Here is a 17,257-nt window from a genome sequence, read left to right as displayed (position 1 = left end):
GAAGCCAGAGTCATCTCACGACAGTCTTTCCAAAATGGAGCTGGAACAACTGAATGTACTTGGAAAAACAAAACCACACTTCACCGCTCCCTCTCCCCATGTGAGGAAATAAAATCCAACGAGTCATCTAATTGCGACCAACTGTGAAGCTTTTAAAAGAAAACATAAAAGAGCTTCTTTGTTGTGGCTGAGGGAGATGAAGAGCTTCTAACCTAAGAGAACAATATTGTAACTTACAATCGCTGGGACATGGAAGCAGCCTACATCTCCTCCTGTGGACAAGTGAATCAAAAAGATGTAGTCAGTCCATGCTGCGGAATACTATACAGCCATGGATAAGGATGAAGTGCCGTCAGTTTCAACAACATAGAGGGGATCTGGAAAAATTATACAAAGCAAAATAAGTTGGAATGATAAAAACAATACTGGACATTCATATAACAGGCAATTTGTCAACATAAAACACCTTCAAGCTAGTGGGCATCACACAGCCTGGGGGCTCTGAGGCTAGGTGGGAAGGCATTAAAGGACGGGGCACACAGGGATGGTGGGGGAGAAAAAGAAAAAAATGATAGTATAATGTGAAAGTTATGTTCTCAGGGGCCTCCCTGGTGAAGTAGGGGTTCAGTCTCAGTCCTCTCACTGCTGCAGCCTGAGTTTGATCCCCAGCCAGGGAGCAACACTGCTACATGGCGCGGCAGACCTTTCCTGACTCGCCCACTGCTCCCCTCAGCAGTGTATTCAGTCAGTCTGCCTGTTCTGCTCCCCACTCTGTCTCTGGTGAGTCCTCTCACCACCCCCCTACATACACTTCTGGCTTACACCCCAGTTCTTGTATGCATAAATAAATAAATCTTTTTTTTAAGGGAGATTAGATAAGTTAAACTGCAATCCTCGAAGGGAGTGAGGCCAGGTTGACCTTGGTCAATTTTATCAGCAATATCTTCCCACCATTAGAATCAAGTCTCTCTTTTTATAACACGTGGGAATCAGAGTGTGATAACGGGTTACTCAGTTCCAGGAGGGGCTAGGATTGAGTCTGAGTCTGGTGGGTCCTGGGCCTGATAAATCCAGAAGGAACGCCTGGACCAAGAGGCTATACCTGCCTTGCAGATAGAGCAAGAGAGATTTGGAAACAGAGGGTTAAAAGTGCCCTGTCTTCCGGGAGCTCCATGCCTGCTGTCAGTGCAGGGTGTCCTGATTTTATTCCTCTGAAGATGATGCAAAATTTGCATTAGAAACTATGAGTTGAATTAGCAAAGCGTGAGCTTGAGTGTTCAAAACGCATTGAGAGATATTAGGTCTATCCATAAGGTTGACATTTTTGATATAAAAGTGCCAATATAAGAGTTATTTTCCCAATAAAATCCTGTGACAAATAGGATTTGTCGACAAGTTCTTCCGAGCCTTTTTGGAACATTATCAAAATTTACTTGTCATGTGTGAAATTTTCCAATATTAAGCACTATCACTCTCGGCCAAGAAGCTGCTTATCTTACAAACTCCAAGGAATTTCAGTGTGATGTGTAAAACTCGCTCATAAGCAGAGTCTTTTCTCACGTAGAGGAACTTGTCTGCAGGGATTTAACACAACTGGCCCTTGGCTCGGCCGTGGCCAGGTCATCTTCCTGCACGCGGAGGAGACCTGGGTTAGCCCCGTGCGGATTGTGTCTCGCGCCGATAAACCTATGAGTGTGTTTGCTTCCCTCCCAGCCCCCGCCCCAGGACTTTGGCTTACCAGTGAGGGTGTGTTTGCTCGTGAGCAACGGGTACCCAGGGACCCCAAACTAAAGAGGTGCATGTTTCTAAGGGCTGCTGCCATCTGCTCAGACGAAGGAAGCTCCGTTTCTGTGTGAGATTTTCAATAGAATGATTGTTAACAGAACGGAGGTGCACGGAGAGAAGACAGGATCCCTCGTCATAGTTTCCCAGTGCAACCCTCAACATTACCCACCCGCCACGGGCAAAGCCCACGCAAACTGTGTTCACCCAACGTGGGTAAGCTGAGGCCCAAAAGCTTACTCAAGCCTAAGGCACCTCCTGGTGGGGACTCAGCAAGTCTGGGACAGAAGGAGGGGTGCGAGGATACATCAAGACGATGCCTGCCATTGTCAGCCTCCCCACGTCTCCCCGAGCCGGTCCCGCGTGCGGGTCACAGCCAGAGAAACAGGAGCCCAGAACCCACCCGCCGCCGTGTTACCTGCCTCCACCTGCCCCTCAGCCCCGCTGCTGGCGCCCCGTGGCGGCCCTGCTCAGCAAGCCCGGGTCATGGCACCCGGACCTCCCGGCCAGTGCGGGGTGGGGGGGGGCAGGGGCGGGGATCCGGCACCTCCCCTTCATCGGTCGGTGCCCTGTAACACGCGGAGAGGAGGAGGAAAGAATGGGGGGAATGGAGGGAAGAGTCCAGAGCTGCTGGAAGCCACTCAGAAGACGCGCGCAGCTGCCCTGGCCATGGTAGCTGCCCAGCAGCGCCGCGTCCACTCTGCCGCCCACGCCTCGGGGCTCCTTCTCCAGCTCCGGGCTCTCGTGCTGGAAGCTGGGAACGCAGTGGATACTGTTTGTGATTTTTGCATTTTAATTTGGGGAACATGAGACAAAACTGTAAAAATTATACCACATCACCGAGTGTGGCAATTGTAGGAAAGACGTTCAGCCAGAGAAGTCCTGCTGTCCTGGGGGACGGGCCTTGCGCTCTGGGACCAGCCCGTCGCGGGAGGCTGCGTTTCATGGAGAGGGCGCTGGGGTGAGGGCTGAGGGGCGGGGCCCGTGCAAGGAGGCCCTGTGCGTGGGGGCCATGGCGAGTGGAGAGCCCGGGGGTGGACCCGCGCTGCAGGGACGCTGTGAAGGGCCTCAGCGTCTGCTCAGGGTTTTGGGGGGACACTGGCCAGCGCCTCGTGAGTCAGCGAATGGCATGACCCACCAGTTAGCGGCTGCTGTGTGGGAAGAGGCGGCGGAGAGCAGGCCAGCGCGTCCAGCCCGGTGGAGAGGCCCCCGTGGAAGGAAAGGATGTGGCTGGGGACCCGGGAGTTAGGAGAGCAAGAGGCCTGGGGCGGCCAGTGTGGGGGCTCGCTGCAGGCGGGCGGTCTCGCCACCTCGGACAATCAGATGCAGGAAGCCAGGGCGCCAGGGGAGCCTGTGGGAGTCCAAGGTGTGGGGGTGTTGGGCAGACAGACAGGTGCCTGGCAACCCTGGGGAGGAAGGAAGTGGAGGAACTCAAATGGCCCGAGGGAGGAGCCTCTGGGGAGGACTTCCGGGGGGAGGAGTCCAGAGCCTCTCTGGATTTTATGGGGAAAATGACTCGCTTCCCGGGCTGACCTTCTCTGCACACAGCCGGGCCCCCCGTGCGGGGTCTGGTCTCGGCACCCCACTCCTCGCACCCTGCAGTCTGTAATTCATTCCTGACTGTTGATGAGTCTCTGCTGCGCCGTCCCCGGCCAGAGAGCACATCTGCATGAGGCCTGGGGCTGTCTCATCCCCGCAGAGCATGGTGTGGGGGGCACGGACAGGAGAGACCATGAGAGCCCAGAACGGGTGGGAGCAGCGAGATCCCGGAGGGACGACGCCAGGAGGGCAGCCGGTGCAGAGGCAGCCCCGTGTTTATTCAGAATTAGCTTCAAAGACAGTGGGCAGGCGGGTAGGGAATGTCCCGCTTGGGGGTGCATCACATCCGGTGCAAGAGAGGGTGCAGTGATCGGGGCTGCTGCTTGGGGGCCGCCATTGCCCCCCCCAGTCAAAGCATCCTGTCTCTCTTCTCTCTTCTGACTGACAATCTGTCCATCGGTACAGCAAGGTGGTCCAGCCGACTTGCTAATCTGGCCGCAGCGTCTGCCTGCTGTTCTCAGCAGAGACTGGTTGCCCAGTATGTTCCTCATGCCAGGACGCCATCCTTGGAGAGAGGCCCCTGCCTGGTGGACCATTTAGCTGACCAGCAAGATCTCTGGGCACTGAGACAATAGCCCCGAGAACAAGGAGGGCCGGGGGTCCCACAATCCTCAATAAAATGCTTGATGAGCAAATGACTTAATGCCCAAAACTTCACAGGAGGGTGGAATTTTCTTTTCCAGCCCAAGGAAACAATTACGCTTACTAAGGAAAACAGTGAAGCTCTTGAGCAAAGAGCTGGTCCCTTCCCCTGCTTCCTGAGCGCATCACCCTCATTTCATAGCAGGAAGGAAGGGGCTCTGGGGGAGACTGGCGCCTCGAGGCTGGTTTCCGTGAGCGGGTCCAGAGCTGCTAAATGCTGTCGCAGCCCTAATTGTTTCTCTGAGCCACTTACTTCCCTTTGGCAGATCATTCTAAATTGGTTTGCCTCCCCCTCTTTAATCTGTTTTCTTTGCCCTTGGAGGCAGCGTGGCTTGCAAGGAGAGAGCGGCTTTTTTCATTATCTCGTTATAATTGTCCCCTTATAATGAGCGCGGCCGCAGACACCCGAACACCTGCCGCCCCGGCGCAGCTCTCGGGACGACACAGGAGCAGATCAGACAGCGACGCGGGCTTCGCTGACCGTGGCCGGGACCCACCTCCTTTCCCCGAATTCAGAGGCACGTTCCTTATCGGCCATTGCCACTGCTGGTGTTTAAGCCTTTATTATTTTAGCATTTACATATTAATACTTGAAGGAGCCATTTTCCCATTATTGAGGTTAATGTCCTCAGCCTCAAAAATATTTAGGGACAGTTAAGGCTGCGTTTTGCAAACATGTATGAAGTGTGCTCAGTTTCCGGCTGTAAAATATGGATGGTGTGAGTCCTCCGGGCAACACAATCCGTCCTCTTCTGTCACAGCCTGCTTGTGAGAGCTACAGATTCCTAATATTCAAGCACAGAGGGACACGTGTGTGACATCCCCCGAGTTCTGGTGTCTCTATGTGACAAATGACTTAAATATTAGCAGATTACGTAGACACTGAGCCGTGAGCTGGTGATGTTTTAAATGCAGCTTTCTCGGAGCCTGGGGATAACTCTGCAGGGCCCTTTGCAAGCGGACACGTCTGTGGGCCCAGCCCTGCCTGCTGTCCCCGGAGGTGGGCACCCCTCTCCCCGGCACTGTCGGCCTCACAGCGCCCCCTGTGGTCTCCCTGCGCTTTCCCAACTGGGGAAGCCATGTCGGTGCCCTGGAGGCGCAGGGTAGATGGAGGCCAGGGCATGAATGTCACTGCAGAGAAGCTATAGATGCCGCCGGAGACATGGACATGGACATACAGAGGTAAATATATAGACAGAGCGCAGCGAGCATTTCCCAGAACTGTCCTGACCCATCACTCAGTGACTGATGATGTGATTTATGCTCTCACGGTCCAGGAGGCCAGAGTCCAAAACCAACGTGTCCGTGGGGCCCCACGCCCTGCAAAATCTCAGGGGGTTTTCTGTTCCCTTCTCCAACTCGGAGGCTCCAGGCACCCCTGACCGTGACCCCACCTCTCCAGCCTCCGCCTCCGTCTTCTGTGATTCTGTCTGTGTGTCTTGTCCTAGGACACCTGTCAGTCTGGTCCAGGCCGACCTCTCTCTGACCCTTCACCTCATTACACCTGCAGAGATTTGATTTTTTCCAAGTAGATGTTGAGTTTCTAGGTGGACTTCTGTTTTTTTTGGTTTTGTTTTGGTGTACGAAGGTGTGCACTTAACCTGCTGTAACGAGAGAAGAAATACCGAGACGGAGCTGGCTTTGGGATTTTCCTTTGTGAGTTCATTCCACCCCCATCACCGGCCGTCAGTTCCTATTCTGCTGATTCTCCTTGATCCCGGCACTGACTCACTCCAGGTGTCTTCTCCGTTTGCCCAGATTTGCCTCCTCAGAACTGCGGGCCTCCACGCATAGGGCCTCACTCCTGCTTCACATAACTAGCTCAGGACCTGCCTTCCAGAAGTTTCCTTCCGCTGGCTCCATGCATTGCCCAGTACGTGTTCCAGCTCAAACTTCTCTTGACATTTTCTCTACAAAGAGGTTAATGCTCCTCAGATTGGTCTGAATTCCTTCCCTCGGTGGTGCACCAGCCTATTCAAGGTACTTTCTGCACATCGTTTTATGTGTCGTCTCACTTATTCATTCGGTTCTACACCAAACACTCAAAAAAAAAAAAATACATGTAGCAGAAGCTGATCCTACAACACAGAGGAGAAATGTGTGTTTGCTGACTCAATCAGGCTATCCCGATTGAGTCAGCCTCTCTTGCAGTTTTTTCTGCAAGAAACAGAAAAACAGACTACAAAGGCTCAAAGAAATAAGCATGTATTTGCTTAAAATTAAAAGATATCCTAAGGGCCAGGGCTGCTGACCTTGGTCCCATACATTAGTGACATCAGGACTGATGTCTCTAGATGCCCCTTTGGCTTTTCCCCACAATGATACAGAGGCTGCTGCACATCCAGCCATTTTACCTGTGCTCAAAGCAAGTAGGATTAGGAAAGTGGAAGTTTCTAGTGTTCCTTTTTATTAGGAATTTAAAAGCTGAACACAGAGGCCCTTTCTGGGGAACCCAGGGAAGCAAGCGTGTGGCTTTGCAGCCTTTGTAGTGGGAGGTTCTGGGAAGACGGGGGTGGGAAAGCTCTTCACTAGCTGATCAGCAGCCTTTGCCAAAAAAATGGTGCAACCCTGTCTGTCCTGGTTCTCATGAGATTTCACCACACCACCTAATATTGTCCTCTCAGCTGACGACAGGATTCTTAAGAACAGCTATTAATTTAGTAGGCAAAAAATTATTCCAAAGTATGTAAATGACCACATTGTAGGATTTTTTTCCCCCACAAATATACAGTTAAACATGGTTTTGAATGGGCTGCTATGGCTGAAAGCGCCTGTTAACCTGAGAAAGACAGACGTAGGTGGGGAGCACATACACCCTGTTTATCAGCCCCCCACAGATGCTTTATCGTGGCTATAACAGTGTGTGCAAAAGAGAACTGAGGAGCGTAGGCTCCTGTATGGTCCCTGATTTCACTGCCAAGCAAGAGTCACCCAGAATTTTCTCTTTGTTAGCAATGGTGCTCTCCTGCAGCCAGGGATGGGCATGGACGTGAAGGAGAAACCTGAGAAAAACAATTTCCGCAGATAACATTTTGTGTGCATTAGGCCGTCATCAATGCGAAGCGTAATGAGATTCACTGTTTGCACAATTAATACAGTTTATGAAAGAGATGGTTTTATATGCGAGTATCAGTCTGGCCGGGTCACTTACATGAAAGGCTACCGGAGAGCACCTTGCGGGCGCTGACGTGTGGTCCCGTGTTAACGCAAGCTTGACTTGATTCGTTCATCCAAACGCTGTCAGGCCCGGGAGGCTGACGTGCTCTGAGGAGGGAACGAGAGAGGGATCTGCTGCCCCAGGAGGGCAGAGCACTGGCTCGTTCCTCTTGATGGTTTCTGTGCTCAGCTCCGCGTAGAACCTACCGCCTGATCTGTGCTCTGAGCGAGCCCGGTGCGTGCAGCGGCGCTCAGGGCACTGTGACCCCAGAGGATGCTTTTCAAGCCCTCCTTTACACCCCAGACGAAGGCGAGCTGCCTCCCTAGGCCCGGCCCGCTGCCTTCCATCCTGCTCCGGGTCTGAGTTGGCCCTTTATGGGGGCGGGGCGGGGGGGACTCTGAAATTCTGTGGTTCTGTTTAGATGTGAGCCTCTAAGGTGCGGCCCGAGCCCTCCTGGGACGCCTCTTCTGCCCCTTCCCCACCACAGCCGCTCCCTCCGCCTCAGCTTTATCAAGCGGGTCTTCTGGGCCTCTTGACCGCAGGGCTCATCCCCTCCCCCGTTCAGCACTGCACCCCCCTCCGTGGAGAAGGCCCTTGCCTTTGGTTTGAACACCACCCCCCGTTCCCCGCCCAGGTGGAGTTTGAAGGGCAAAGCCAGGGCCCAAGCAAGCTCGTGCTCGCCAGCATTCGCCATTCCTCCGTCCAGTACCACCCCCTCAGCTCTTCTCGCCACCTGAATCGTTTCTTTGTTCTGGACTGTTGAGGTTAGTCATCTGCTTTTGGTCTGACATTGCGTTCTGCAGTGTGGGTGCACAACAGTCGCACCGGGGAGATTTTCGTGAAAAATCATGATGACCTGCTCCTCTGGGCACACGGGCTAGGGGTGAAGGGCCGGGAAGCGCGCGGACATCGGCAGCCCCTCGCCACGTAGGCCCTCAGGTCCTGGGTTGCAGCGCGTGCCTGAAGTTTCCTTGTAGCGACGGAAGCTCTTGCCATCGGCCTCGTTGGCGCGGTGAGAGGTGGCAAAAGTCACCTTTCAAAATCGGGTGTCATTCATGCACATTCCCCACAGGAAGGCCCGCAGGTTCGAGCACCGTGGCTGATGAGGTCCTGACTGTGGGTCTTAATTGGAAGAACCATGTCCTCAGACACCGGTGTGTCCCCTGGGGGCCTCGGCGCACAGGCACATGACAGTCATTTCCGGAGATGCCGTCGAGTTCTTGTCTGCAGTGCTGCGTTCAGGAAGAGGACAGTCTTCGTTTTTTAAATCAACAGAACCACAAAGTTTAGGAGAAAAGGCAGCGGGAAAATCACAGTCAGACGACAGAGACCCTTGGGATCCAGTCCAGGTTACAGATTAAAAAACAGCCTTTGCGGGGGCCTGAGAGGACCAGGATGGGATGTCACCCGCGTGTTCCCTCCGCCTGCCCCCCGTTCAGGGAGGTGGCCATGGCGCAGCCCGTCATGTGCTTGGGGCCTCCCGATGAAGCTGATTTCCGTCCAGCTCTTTGTCGAGTTGGCTTGTGGAGGGCCAGGGACCAGACCCCCACATCTCCTGTGGCGGCAGAAAGAGTCGAGTTGCAGTTTGGCAGCTAAGAAGAGCAAGAGCTGGAGGCAGGCGGGTGGAGGGGACTGGCTGCGGGAGGGTCCAGAGGAGAGCGCAGCAGAGCAGAAGCCAGGACTCCCTGCGGCCCCGGCACGACCATAATCCAGCTTCAGGAGCTAGTGGGTGCTGTGTGCCTTGAGGCTAAATGTGCCTCTCTTCTATTTTGTGGAATTTAGTGTCAAATTTCATCTAAACAAACAAAAAAAATGCTAAATGCATATTCTAAAATCAAGCTCCTGGTTCCTGGGGCCTGAGCGGGGCCGGGCCTTCTCTCAGCGGCCTTCATTGCAGTGAGGGCTGCAGAACCCCTGGAGGCCTGCACGCTCCTTCCCAGGGGCACCTTGGTGTCTCTGATGGGCAGGAAGAGCCGTCAGACCCCCCGCCAGGGCAGGGCGGCTTCCCCACCCTCTATCAGAGCTGAATCCTCTAAAACCTGCCCAGTGGGGCTTTGGGGTTGGGTTTATTTAACAGAAACCAACATCCTGGTGTCAGCTGCCAGAGTATCTCCCATTTGCTTAAAATTTTAATTAGTTTATTTACTTTTAAAGATTTATTTACTTACACATACAAGAACTGGGGTACAGGCCAGAGGTGCGGGGGATGAGAGGATTCACCAGACACAGATTGGGGAGCAGATAGGCAGAGCCACTGAAACACACTGCTGAGGGGAGCAGTGGGGAGACCAGAGAGGTCTGCTGTGCCATGTGGGTTGCTCCCTGGCTGGGGATCGAACTCGTGCTGCAGAGGCTGTGGACAGCTACATGTGCAGTGCTCAATCCCTTGTGCCACCAGTTAGGCCCATTTATTTATTTTTAATTAGGTAATATTGGGGTACCCCCATTGGGTATCATCACAGGGCATCCACCACGGAGTCTCCCCATCCCCTCACCACAGCCCCTTCATCCCCCCAGCCCTGCCCCGGGGGCCCCGGCTCTGTGGTCAGCTTCCCAGGGCTGATTTTTAAGCTGGTCTTGATCTGACCCTTAGTTCGGTGACTTCGAATTCCAGGTATCGGGGACACCGTCCGGTATTTGTCTTCCTCCTTCTGGCTTATTTCACCCCGCGCCCTCCCTCCAGCTCCAGCCAGGCTGTGCAGGTGGCCCGCGCAGTGTTCCTGGCTGTTGACTCCTCGCGTTCCCGCGGGCGCAGAGAGTAGGCAGCACCCCCCTCAGAGCTGGGATCCCACCTTCTCTTCTGTTGAACTAACTACGGATTTAAGTTGGTGAAGCCATGTCACTGGTGGTCGTTTCCGAACTGTGAGCCAGGCCACCCCCGGGGCGCCTGAGGTGCGTTAGATGTGGTGGGGGGCTGGCCCCCCCCGCCTGACACTGGGCGGAGGATGGGATCCAGGTGCCATGGCCTCAATGACTGGGGTCACCTGGCTCCTGCATCAGTGGGGCTTGGCTGTCGTCACAGACAGAGTTGCGGGGGCTGTCAAGACAGAGCAGGGAGGCCAGCGGGGGCTTGGATGGGAACCCAAGGTTTGCGAAGGTGTGGGCTGCTCCCCACTCGCCGGCCGCTCAGGCCCTGTAGACTGTGGTTAGTGAAGAATTAAATAGAAATATTTAATTTTATTTAAACGCATGTGTTGGTGTCTCCCTCCCCACCCACCCCCAGTTGTTGGGACACAGTAGCTTTGGATCTTACCCAAACAAGACCGATGGGCATTGCCTTTGGCCGGGCCGGGCTATAAAAAAATTAACGAGACCCCAAGGACACGGTGAACTAGGATAACTGGGGGACGTCTGTGCTTTCAGTTCCTGCGAGTGAAATTTTATGATTACCTTGGAGGGACTGTGCTTAGTTTCTCAGCAGGTTCCTCAACCTGCAAACGTCCTTATGTCTCCCAAGGGTGGGGGGCCTGTGACGGTCACCCTGACAGGCTTGTAGCTACAACCAGCACCCCACTCCCGGCTCCGGACAACCTGCTTTGTATCCCCAGAGCTCCCTCCTTGCTGTGTCGACTTCTGCTGAGGGTTAGTTTCCCTGCGTGGATCCAGCGAAGTTAATTTCTTGGCTGGAGGTTAGGGGAGTTGCAAAATTTAATACATCAGAAATAAATACTCATAAAAGGTTTGTTGAATGAATGAATTGATTTTTTTAAAGATTTATTTAATTTTGCATAGAAGAACTGGGGTGTAAGCCAGAGGTGAGGGGGTGAGAGGATTCACCAGAGTGGGGAGCAGAACAGGTGGATCTACTGAAATACACTGCTTAGGGGAGCAGTGGGGAGATAGGAGAGGTCTGCTGCGCCATGTGGGTAGCTCCCTGGCCGGGGATCCAACTCATGCTGCAGTGGCTGATGACAGCTTCACAGTGCTGAGATTTTAATCCCTGCACCACCAGGGAGGCCCCAGAATGAATTGATTTAATGACTGTAGCAAGTGGGGCAGCCCAGCACATGTACCAAGATGAGCCCCCCAAGCAGCGCCATCCTGGTATTGAGGGACGGTCACCCCACGGATACCATGGCAGGGAACGGCAGCTCATTTTAAGCTAAAATGCATGGTCGGAGGGTCCGATGACCTTGGGTTCTCTTCATTACCTGAATCTGAACACCTGTTGGCCTTTAAATCTTTAGTGAGTGGATGTGGATGAAATGTGTCACTTCTAAAGTGACAAGTGAAGAGAATTGTGTTTGGGGTTCAGATGAAACTCATTCCACTGATGCAGAGTAGGGAGAGATGTCTAAATTAATAAAAAGTCTCAACTAAACAATGTAAAATTTTCTTATCTTTCCTTTTTATAAGTCCAGTAATACCATTAGAACTGTGTATTGTTTCATTTGCATCTGTGGGAAAGCTAATTTAAGACTAGTAAAATAATTTGGATTATAATTAATATATAATTGCATGTTTCTAAGATTTTTGGAGAAACACCGAGACCCAACACCGAAGATGCGTGATCTGTCACTGCTGGGGGGAAGGCCTTGGGAAGAGAGAGCCCAGCCCTGGGGTGATCCAGGAACACCCGGCCCCCCAGTTCGTGCCTATGCAGAACGGAGCCTGTTTGGAGTAACTAACCCTATTCAGTGTCTTCTCACAACCCACAAAGTCAAAACCCGACCTTAACTCACCAAGGCCAGGGATACGGTGGCTTCTAATGGCTATTAGTGGAGACATAAGGTTCAGAGAATCACGGGTGGGTTGATGACAAAACGCCAGGGGCAGCTGTCCAGACGTCACCATGCCTGAAGGCTGGGGGGCAGGAGACACTAACTCCACCCAGGCACGGGGTCACAGGGGCGCCCCGTGCTACCCGGGCGTGCTTCTCTGTGGTTTAACTTCCCTTCCCGGCTGGAGAGATCCGCTGGGAATGGTGAAGTTGGATGTGACTCTGAGGGCTCCTCACAGAACTGTGGACAACGCTCCTCTTCCCTTTTTATCTTGGCGTCTGACCGCTGGGGTCTGCTCTCTCCTGCTTCCCACGATGGGGAGCAGCTAAGCGCAGAAAGCTCAGATTGTTCCTTGTGCTTGAAGTGGAAGAGAGTGGGTGAGAGAGAACTGGGGGCGCTACTTCCCCTGCGGAAAGTGGAGTAGGAAATCTGGGTGCAGGGGAGCTGTGTGTTCAGCGTGGTTCTGAAGACGGAGGACTGCGCTTGGCCGCTGTCGTGGCTGTCATTCCAAACTAGTCATCACGCCAACCTTCTTCCCATCCATTTCAAATTTGCAAAGTATGACTCTGAGCTTCCACGGAGCTGCTTTGCGCCCCCTTCTGGGAAAGCTGTGTCCTCCATGGCTTCACGAGTGGGGGGAACTTTCCGTTGAGATCCTGGCTATTTTCTAGGCTCTTCCCCTTGGCGTGAAGTGAATTTCCTCCTTGGACCCCTTCTGAGAGGTGTGGGTGCCCCAGACTGTCTCCCTAACATCTCATCTAGGGATGGCTGAGCCCGCTGGTGGGGCATTCTTCAGCACTTCAGTCCCAAGATAACTTCAGAAAATAGCATCTCGCATGCCGTCCAAAAAGACTCAATACTGGCAGGTGCAACATAGCAGAGAATAACGGTCATCACAGCCATAGACCTCTCTGTCCTGGGGGCCCTTCCCGCAGGGAATCAAGTCTAGTCTTTGGCCCAAAGCCCTGATGGCGCCCACGGTGGTGAGGGCTGGTCAGTTCTTTCTGTCTTACTCTCCTTGCCCGGAACACAACCCCGTAGACGGGCACGGAAGCAGCAGACAGTTCTCACGGTGTGGGGCTGGGGAGTCCCAGGTCAGGTGTCTGCTGGTTTAGCTCCTGACCTGCAGGTGGTCCCGCCTCCCCGCGTCCCTGCGTGCCTGGGAGGTGATGGGCCTGGTCTCCTCCCCCGAAGGACACCAACCCCTTCCGGGCCGCAGGTCCTCCTGACCTCGTCTAGATCTCATCACTCCCACCCGCCCCGCTTCCTAATACCGTCACATTGGGGCTGACGGCTTCAACATGAGCTCAGGGTGAGCGGGGTCCGGCGTCCGCTGCCTAGCTGTCCTCTTCTCACGCCGCTCCTCCTCATAGAGGGGATTTGAAATTAGAAGCAGACGCTACACGTGACCTGCCGTCATCGCACGATGCTAGCAAAGCACAGGTCTGCGTGGGGTGACAGGTGAAGGCAGAAGGCAGACCAGAGTCCGCGCGGAGAGCAAGTTTAGTTCTTCGAGGGTGTCCAGCAACGCGCGGAGACGGATGGGGCTTCTCGGAAGCCGCGTTTCAGGGCTCAGCCAAGGAAAGTTCTGCCTGATCTTTTTCTCTGCCAAGCAAGAGCCCTGCTTTACTGATGCCAAATTTGGTGCTTATGAGATGCGGCGAGCCTGCTGAATATTCATTTGCAGCCCTCTCCATCAAGTTTCCTCTTCCAGCTTATTTTCCTTTGACTCGTAATTGGTGTGTTTGCATATTTATGATCTGCTCGCTTCGGAGCTCGTGACCCGCCGGTGGGGCCGTGGTCCTCCCCCCGGCCGGGGCTGGGAGCTCACAGACAAGCCCCTCGGTGCAGACCTGGTGTCCCCTCCATGCAGGCACCTCTGCCCTCGCGCCGCCCGGCTGCTGCAGCCCCGCCCAAGGAGAGGGATGGGATGCCGGGCTCTTGTCAGGTGCTCGCTGCCCGCATCGCAGGGACAAGGGCTCTGAGTGGCCGCCTGGCCCACGCGATCCTTTCTCGAGTGTGTGAAGACAGAGCTCACCGGTCAGTGTGCGGGCCCAGGGGGCTGGCTTAGGCTGCTGAGCCTCCGTCCCGGGATCTGCTCAGGAACCGTGGGGCCTTGGGTCACGAGTCACGTTCCCCTGAACACTCACACACACACACACACACACACGCACACACACACATCACCGGTTAGGTGCTGTCTAGACCCGTAGACTCCAAAGCGCAACCCCTTAAAATAAACTTACTTGATGGAAGCACTTCAGGGCAAGAGAGGTGGAAGCTTTAGATAGGAAAGAAATGTTTGCTGTGACAAAGTGGCTCAGAGCTCTAGAAATTCTCCCAAAGCATCTCCCCACAGCCCTACCCTGGACAGGCTTGACCTGGCCCGGGATGTAACGGGGCGTTCCAGGGGCCTGCGCTGGCCGGGGCCTGTCTGCCGCGTCTTTGTGTCTTAGAGCTTTGTTTCTTTGCCTGTCATGTAAAGTCACAGAACGTGTCCTGCCCGCCTGCTGGTTGTTTTACTCGCTGTCCCGTGTGGGCCTCTGGGAAATGCCATTGTGGGGCCTTTGGGGGCTCAGGAGTGAGTGTCCCCTGAGGGTTTGCAGCCGGAGCCACCCAGTCGCCGGGCAGGTGAGACCCGGTCAGCCGCCCAGCGTCGGGGACCAGAGTGGACGAGTGTGCCATGTGCATCACGAGGTTGAAAGTGCGTGTCCTTCACCTCCATGTCTGGTTCCAATCGAGCCTAAGAAAGTGGCTGAATGCAGGGCCAAAGCCTCACACGAGGCTGCCCGCCGGCACGCCCGTCGGCGGGAGCAGAAGCACCAGAGTGCGCGCTGAGTCATCTGGCCGTAGCCGGACGACGTAATCATAGAGCTGGGGGTGACTGAAGTGTTCCAATCTTGTTTCCATCGAATTTTTATGATCTGAAAAAATTCTGATTATTAAATATTAAATAAAACATTAAATTAAATTAAAAAAATTAAATATGAAATAAAAAGCCAAGCAAAACACTCTGTTCAGCACGAGCGCGGTCCAGGGAACAAAGGGTTTCATCAAACAAGATTTGAGACTCCGGGGACATGGGTGGGGCCGGGTGCTTGTTCTGGACGGGGGTGGCCTTCCTGGCCAGGGCTCAGGCAGGTGCTTTTGAGTCTCGGTCTTTCTGTTCTCGCCCCCAGTTTTTACAAAGATGAGTTGTTTTTACCCTCAGCTGAGTATCACGTTAGATGTGCTAGGGCCACGGTGTTTCCACACAAGCAAGAGGCAGCGGGACTGGCGCTCGCCCAGGCTCCGTGGACACAGTGGGGGTGGCGGCTGGCACGGTCACCGGAGTGTCCCGCAGGGCTGTGGCAACCATGAGGCCTTCACCTTGGGGACCAGGGACCAGCCGGGGCGTGTCTGTCCCCTGCTGAAGTGCAGAGACCCAGCCAGAGTGTCCAGGCTCCTGACCCGAGTGGCCGCCCTGGCCATGCCCTCCCACGATGCCCGGGGCCCAGCAAACCTCTTGGACGTCAAAGGGTGTCAGAGGGCAACTGCGCGTGCTGGCTCCCGGGCCACGTGGGACTCCTGAGGCCGCAGCTGTTTTCTGTTATCTCATGAAAATGTGAGCTTGGCAACAAATGCAGTTAACTCCCCGCAGGGTCACGTCTGGGCTGGGCTGAGGCACACGCCGTCACGCTGTGTGTGTGTCAGAAACACGATCCCATCAGTGGCTCTCTCTGCCCCTTTAGATCCTGGCCAACGTGATCATCTTCATCTGCGGGAACCTGGCGGGCGCCTACCACAAGCACCTCATGGAGCTGGCCCTGCAGCAGACCTACCAGGACACGTGCAACTGCATCAAGTCCCGCATCAAGCTGGAGTTTGAGAAGCGTCAGCAGGTAACACACCTCCGCGGTCTTCTTCCACCTTGTCGGAGGCGTCGTGAATGCTCCTGTGAGCAGCTAGTGGGCAGTTCATTCACTGGGCATCCGGGGCTGCCTGTGGCCCGTGTCCAGCCTCAGACTGTGCAGGTGGTGGGTCTTGTAGCTGAAGAGCAGGCTGAGTGGCCCAGGGTCACCCACAGCTGCGTCAACGGCCAGTGGCTCGTGGCCGGGAAGCGATGATAATGACGGTGGTAATAACATCCTGTCAAGACACCCGCTTTGTGCTCGTGTCATGTGGGATTTTGCCCAGATGAGACCCGAGCCTCCCTCTCACATGCCCACGTTTAGTGCCCGTTGTCCACGTGGGATGAGATGGACAAAGACATCTCGATGGAGGTGCCTGAAGGAGAGTCATGAAGGGGAGCTGTGTGTGTTGGGGGTGGGGGCTGGCCGTGGTTCTGCTCATGTGGTGCGTAGACACCAGGTGAATGCACAGGTCGTGAGGCAGCTGTGCAAAAATGAGAAATGCAGGTACGTAGGTGATGCGGGCAGCAATCGGCGCAGTGTTGTCGGGGAGGTGGGACGCACAAGGAACACATGCTCGTGGCAAGACAGCGCGGGAAGGGTCCTGTCTGCGGCTAATCCGCTTCCCAGGATGTCGGGACATCGGTGACTCGTCTGTGCCGTGTGTTTGTGCCCAGCGCCCCGTCGTGCAGACTCAGGGTGACCAGAGCCACCACACTCACCCGCCCGAGAGCTTTCCTCATGCTGCTCTGCCGTTGCCAGCACGTGGAAGGGGCTTCCTTAGCGTTGGTTAAACTGTGTGGATCGTCCGCACCGTGGAACTCCACCCAAGCGCACTGTGGCGGTGAGAGAGAAATCCTTTCAGGTTTGACGCTGGCTTCTGTTCGTGTGGTGGATAGTAATGAAATTCCTTTTTGAAAACAGGGCGCACAGTTCCTCCCGCAACAAATAGCCATTGCCACGCCCTTGCGCCAGACGTGATTGCAGGCCCTGGTGTGTGGTCTTAGGTGCTGCTCTCTCCGAATGGTGGATCTTGGGGGTGGTTTTTTAAACCGTTTTTGTGTCATGAGACATAGAGCAAAAGTGCAGTGATTTATGTTTAATTCTTCAATCTCTGTGTTCCGGACTCTGCATTCAACATGAAGACACGCAGATAGCATGAAACTGGCCTCCAGCAGAGCTTCAGTAAAATTTTACATCTGGTTCTAGAAAATTTCAGTTTCAGCAAACAGTGTTCGTGATTATTTCTGCTGTAGATCTGGCATTTAGGATAAATGGTCTCCTCGCAGTGTCTGGCTCAGACATACCCAACTCCCTCTTCCATCACGTCCAGAATCTCCTCCGCAGCAGCGCTGAGCGTAGGGGCAGCAGGACTCCACGCGGCCGACCACACACCAAACATGCACAGAACCAAAGTCGGGGGTGGCCTCACGTACTGCGTGGCTCACAGAGGAGCCCTGGACAAG

At 54.5% G+C, this 17,257-nt stretch overlaps 1 protein-coding gene across 3 annotated transcripts in view; it reads left to right on the top strand.

Annotated features, from left to right (window-relative positions):
* Positions 1–17,257, top strand: part of ADCY2 (adenylate cyclase 2) — a 221,474-nt gene that overhangs the window by 116,708 nt on the left and 87,509 nt on the right. For all 3 annotated transcript variants that reach the window (XM_037529616.1, XM_037529615.1, XM_037529617.2), the window contains exon 4: positions 15,633–15,782. In XM_037529616.1, the coding sequence (XP_037385513.1) occupies positions 15,633–15,782 (150 nt within the window). The remainder of the gene's footprint in view (positions 1–15,632; positions 15,783–17,257) is intronic.

The sequence above is a fragment of the Talpa occidentalis genome, unplaced genomic scaffold, assembly GCF_014898055.3.
Source record: "Talpa occidentalis isolate TD23 unplaced genomic scaffold, MPIMG_talOcc4v2.1 talOcc4.6, whole genome shotgun sequence".
NCBI lineage: Eukaryota > Metazoa > Chordata > Mammalia > Eulipotyphla > Talpidae > Talpa > Talpa occidentalis.
Note: the sequence above shows the minus strand (reverse complement) of the source record. Positions and strands in the feature narration are given on the sequence as shown.